The sequence below is a fragment of the Lepisma saccharinum genome, chromosome 14, assembly GCF_977018435.1.
Source record: "Lepisma saccharinum chromosome 14, izLepSacc3.1, whole genome shotgun sequence".
Classification (NCBI taxonomy): domain Eukaryota; kingdom Metazoa; phylum Arthropoda; class Insecta; order Zygentoma; family Lepismatidae; genus Lepisma; species Lepisma saccharinum.
Genome location: NC_139242.1, coordinates 50825886 through 50831646, shown reverse-complemented (window position 1 = coordinate 50831646; position 5761 = coordinate 50825886). Strand labels below are relative to the sequence as shown.

Genomic DNA, 5761 nt, shown 5'->3' with positions numbered 1-5761 from the left:
ATGAACGGAATGAAATTACCACGCACACTCGGCCATATTGTCTCGCGAACTAAGCGTCACTCTCTCTCTCTCTCTGTTCGAGAGTAAACATAAAACAAAACTGAATTCCCCTGACATCTATTGTTAAAAATATCAAACATATCAATTATGACTTGAGACATATTCCCCCCTCTTGGTCAAACAACGTTTGACCAACAAAATTCACTTATCTCCGTCCTTATTGCACTGAGGGAGTGGAACTAGTCTGTGAATCGATCTCTTGAAGATCCCTGAAGCTGTATGCACTGTGGCCACTCGCACTAAGCCGTCTCTTCCTGGCTGGACGCTGGTGACTCTTCCCAATTTCCACGATAGGGGAGGTAAGTGGTCGTCTTTGATGACAACTATCAAACCTGGTTTGAAGTTTTCTTGGACGCTAGTCCACTTGGAACGTTGCTGAAGACCGTTTAAATACTCCTTGGACCATCGCTGCCAAATGTTTTGATGAAAGCTTTGGAGTCTCTGCCATCTGGACAGTCGAGTTCCTGGGAGGTCAGTGAGGTCTGGCTCGGGAAAGGAAGTAAGGGCTGAACCAATGAGAAAATGTCCAGGAGTGAGAGCACTTAAATCTTCTGGATCGTCGGATAAAACAGTCAAAGGCCTTGAATTTAGGCATGCTTCTATTTGGGTGAGCAAAGTTGCAAATTCCTCAAAATTCAGTGTTGCCTTTCCTACTACTCTAACTAAATGATACTTCATGCAGCGTATTCCACTCTCCCATATTCCTCCGAAATGTGGTGAGTTAGGTGGAATGAAATGCCACTGGAAGGATTCAGAATTCGCGTACTCACGAATATTTTGTGCGAATTCCTGTGACGAAAATAAGTTATGTAGCTCTTTAAGTTCGTTTCTTGCCCCGACGAAATTCTTGCCATTGTCACTGTACAGATTGGCACATTTACCTCTACGAGATGTAAATCTTCGCAGGGCTGCGATAAATGCGTCTGTGGTGAGATCGGAGACGAGCTCTAAATGTATAGCCTTGGTGGCTAGACAAATGAATAAAGCCACGTATGATTTGCGATGAACCTTGCTGCGTGGCGAATGCGATTTCAACAGAAAAGGTCCGCAATAGTCCACACCAGAGTTGAGAAATGGTCTTGACGGTGTGACTCTAGGTGACGGAAGTTGACCCATGAGTTGCTTGGCCGTGGTTGCCTTCAACTTGTAACATGCGAGGCAATTGTGAATTACTTGCTTGATTGTACGCCTTGCTCGTACAATCCAGTATTGTTGCCTGAGGGACGACAACAATAACTGTGATCCTGCATGAAGCTGTCTCAAATGTTCCGCTTCTATTATAAGCTGTGTCAGGTGACCTTTCGAAGGTAGAATAATTTGATGTTTTGTTTCATAAGTCAAATTGCTATTCTTGAGTCTTCCTCCAACGCGAAGAAGGTTGTTGCTGTCCAAAAATGGGTGCAGGCTCTTCAATGTGCTGTTGGCTGAAACTTGTTGGTGCCGTTGAAGATCTTGAATTTCAGACTTGTAGCTTGATAGCTGAACAGTCTTGATGCATGTATGCAATGCTGATTGCATTTCCTTTGTTGAAAGACTTGCTTTTACATTGTTGTTGGACTTTCTGCAGTTATGTATGAATCGCTGACAGAAAGCTATCACTCGAGTTAATTTCGATAATTTGGAGAATCGTTCCATTGTTTGCTCAAGCGAATTCTGGCAAATTGATACTGCCGTTATGCTTATTCCCTCCGGAATTTCTACTTTCCTTGGCTGCTGCGTAAGTGGCCAATGCTCTTCTGTACCTGTTAACCAATGTGGCCCATGCCACCATAAATGGCTATGTTGTATTGAAGTGGGTTCAATACCTCTTGAGATTATGTCTGCCGGGTTATCTGCTGAAGGAACATGTTTCCAATCGCTAATTTGCGTAATGTCTTGAATCTCTGCTACCCGGTTGGCTACAAAGGTTTTCCATCTGTTGGATGGTGCTGCTAACCATGCCAATACAATTTGTGAGTCCGACCAGAGATGTATCTCGTCTACCTTGAGACGTAAAATTGGTAATACCTTGTGGACTAATCTTGCTAGGAGTAATGCTGAACATAATTCAAGACGAGGTAATGTCACCTTCTTGACTGGCGCTACTCGTGATTTAGCACAAAGTAGATTTACTGCTGTTTCGCCTTTGTGGCTAGTTGAATGCACATACAAACATGCACCGTAAGCATATTGAGATGCATCCGCAAATCCATGTATCTGGATATTTCTAACTCTTCCATTAATTAGAACAAAACGATTGACTTCGATGAGTTTAATTGCAGGGAGTTGTCTGCGCAACTGTTGCCATTTCTGATTCAAGTCTTGTGGAAGTTCTTCATCCCACTGAACATTGCATGTCCACAATTGTTGAAGAAATGATTTGTATGTAATAACAATTGGAGTGATGAGACCTAAAGGGTCAAATATTGACGCAACGACTGATGCTACCTGTCGTTTAGTGCTTGATATTTCGACGTTATTCGCTACTTCAGAAGCTTTGCTGTTGATCAGTAATTTATCTGCAATAGGATCCCAAGATAAGCCTAAAGTCTTCACTTCTGAATCGTGAAATTCGACTGGAAGCTTCATTTCACGCATGGCTGGTGGAACTGCTTCTAGCACTGCCGTGCTGTTCGAACACCATTTACGCAAAGTAAATCCTCCACGCTGCATAATGTTAATTAATTCTGCCTGAATCTGCAATGCTTCAGCTACGTCTTGTGCTCCGCTCACTACGTCATCAACTAACATGTCTTCCTTGATGATACTACTAATGCGAGGATGCCTGCTGATTTCGCTGTCTGCCAGTTGCTGTAAGCATCTAGTAGCTAGGAATGATGCCGAAGCTGTGCCATATGTAAGCGTTCGTAGCTCAAAAACTTCAATTGGATGCTTGTTGGAGCTTCTCCACAATATTCGCTGTAATGGATTGTCATCTTTTTGCACCTTAATCATTCTATACATTTTCTCTACATCTCCTGTGAATGCTATAGGATGTGTGCGAAATCTTGTCATGATGGAGAATAAATCTTGTTGTATGGTGGGCCCGACCATCAATATGTCATTGAGGCTCTTGCCACTTGTGGTTTTAGCCGATCCGTCGAAAACAACACGAACCTTGGTTGTGGAACTCTGTGGTTTGATTACTGCGTGATGTGGCAAATAGTAGGCTACCCTGTGGTCATGAGACATAGGTAATTGTCCTACAGGTACCATGTGACCTAGCTGTTCATATTCATTCATGAATTCTGTGTAAGGAATCCTTAGTTCCGGTTGATGCTCAAGTCTTTTCTCTAATTGGAGAAATCTCTTGGTGGCATGTTGAAGTGAATCGCCCAATGCTTCTCGGCTTTCTTTGAGTGGAAGTCGAACGATGAATTTGCCTGTTTCGTCCCTCACCGTGTTTTCACAATAGTGACGCTCACAGCTGATTTCTTCCTTTGTTCTATGCCTGGTATATATCTCCTCAAGGTCCCAAAATCGCTGAAGCTGTAGGTGGAGACTTTCTTCCGTTCGAAGGAAGCATGATATCAATGAATTGTTGCCACTGCATTGTTGTGGAATGCGTCCTGCGACTATCCATCCGAATTCAGTGTTTTGTAGAATCGGCAAATCAGCTGAACGTGTTATGCGATCAGGCTTGAGAATTTCGAAGAAGATCTGGGTGCCTATTAAAAGATCTATCTTTGCTGGCACATCAAATGTCGGATCTGCCAATGTTACATGTCTTGGTATTTTGATTGATGCTCGGTCGACTCGATGTGAAGGTAAGTTGCTTGTGAGCCGCGGCAATATTGAGCATTCAATGTTGGAACGCCATGTGCTTATTCTAGATTGCAACTGAATATCCACCTTGAAATTTGCTTGCGACTCAGCATTGTTTATGTCTTGAATCGGTAAATGCTGAGGGTGTTTCTTCAGTTTGAGACGCTGAACCAACTCTTCAGACGCAAAGTGGCTCTGGGATCCACTGTCTAGCAAGGCTCTACAGTATATCCATTGACCTGCATGATTCTTGACCTTTACCACTGCCGTGGAAAGTAACACGCGTGATGTATGATGCCCTTTGAGTGCACAATAAGAAGCTTGTGGAGTTTGATCTTGATTCTCATTTTGCGTTGCTTGAGAATTTTCATTCTTGCCTTCTTCCGTAGATTCTATGCTGGAAAATGACGTTCTTGATATACCATCATTATGCAACAATGTGTTATGCTTGCGTGAACATTTTTTACACGAACCTGCCTTGCATAGACGCAGTACGTGATTTGGAGATAAGCAGTTCGTGCAGAGTTTATTCCTTCTAACACAATCATACTTCTGCTTGTTAGTCGCGGCGATGAATGATGCACACATATAGAGAGCATGCGGCTCTTTACAAAAGAAACAAGAGTTCGCACTAGTGGTACTAATGAAAGATTTCGAAAAAACCTTGTTTGATCTTACATTGTAATGCTGTGGTTTGATGGATTGTTTATTTACATCACTTGGTGCGGGCTGAATGCTTTCCAGCGCCTGACATCGTCTTTCCAAAAACGAAAAGAAATCATCTATGCTGACAAAATCTGTTTCAGTATTTTGCAGTTCCCACGCTTTCCTAGTTCCTGAATCTAGCTTAGACACAAAATGCTGAGTGAGTAACATGTCCGCCAAAGGTACATCTGTGTAAAGCGCATTTACTGCATTCAAGTTGCTCGTCGCACATCCCACAAAGGAACGCAAATCCTGAGCACTTTCCTTGCTGACTGCCTTGATGTGCAATATTTCATGAATGTACGATGATGCGATTAGCTTCTTGTTTGAATATCTACTCACTAACAACTTCCAGGCAACTGCGTAGTTTGCCTCCGTGATGGGTAAGTTCTGAATGAGCTTGTACGCCTCGGCCTTGAGCGACGAACGTAGATACTGAAACTTCTGAATGGAAGCGATGTCTTTGTTATTATGTATTAAAGACGTGAAAGTGTCTTCATAGGACAACCAGTGCCGATAATCACCCTCAAACGTTGGCAATTCTATTGTGGGAAGTTTGAGCCGGGTTGCTGTGACATGCGATGTGTTGACAGCATCATGCTCCGCTTGAACCTTATCATGCTGCGATAATAAAGCTTGCATCCGGGCACTCAACTTGTAGTACGCCGTTTCCAATTCGTCTCTGACGTCATCCTGCGATGAACCAGTTTCAGCTTCTAACTGATCTTGCACTTGCTCAATGTCCACCCAAATGCGAGACAATGCATTGAAACGAGTACGCACTTCTTGAATGTTTCCTTCACTTTCACTGAATTGATTGACGAAAGTTTCCATTCGAGTGATTTTTCCTTTTAATGTCCCTCGTTGTCTAACGAGACGCTGCTGCACTTCGCTCTCACTCATTTTTATGAAGAACACGAAAGGTTAAAGGAAATAAATGCAAGGAAATGAGCCAGACAAAGTAAATATACTTACCGACCTCCTGCGCCGTTGTCGTGAAGAAAATGATGCATGAAACGTATCGTCCAGCTGTTTACAATCCTTTGCTGCGAACGACAATGGAGCTGCATTGTTGGCAATATGGCTGCTGTAAGAAACTGTTGTTTCCGCACTGCACTAGCACTTGACCTTGAACTTGAACAGAATGTCACGTAGCTGAAACATCCGTGCCGGTAAGGACCAAAAATGAATGAGTCCGGTCACTGGACCAAAATGAATGTTTTGTGTGTGGCCACTGATGAACCAAAATGTG

At 43.1% G+C, this 5761-nt stretch overlaps 1 protein-coding gene across 1 annotated transcript; it reads right to left on the bottom strand.

The window, feature by feature from the left end:
* Window positions 1–201: 201 nt before the first annotated feature.
* Window positions 202–5412, bottom strand: LOC145998359 (uncharacterized). Its single transcript, XM_083134767.1, has one exon. It carries the CDS (start codon window positions 5410–5412, stop codon window positions 202–204), a length of 5211 nt encoding a protein of 1736 aa, XP_082990893.1.
* Window positions 5413–5761: the final 349 nt, after the last annotated feature.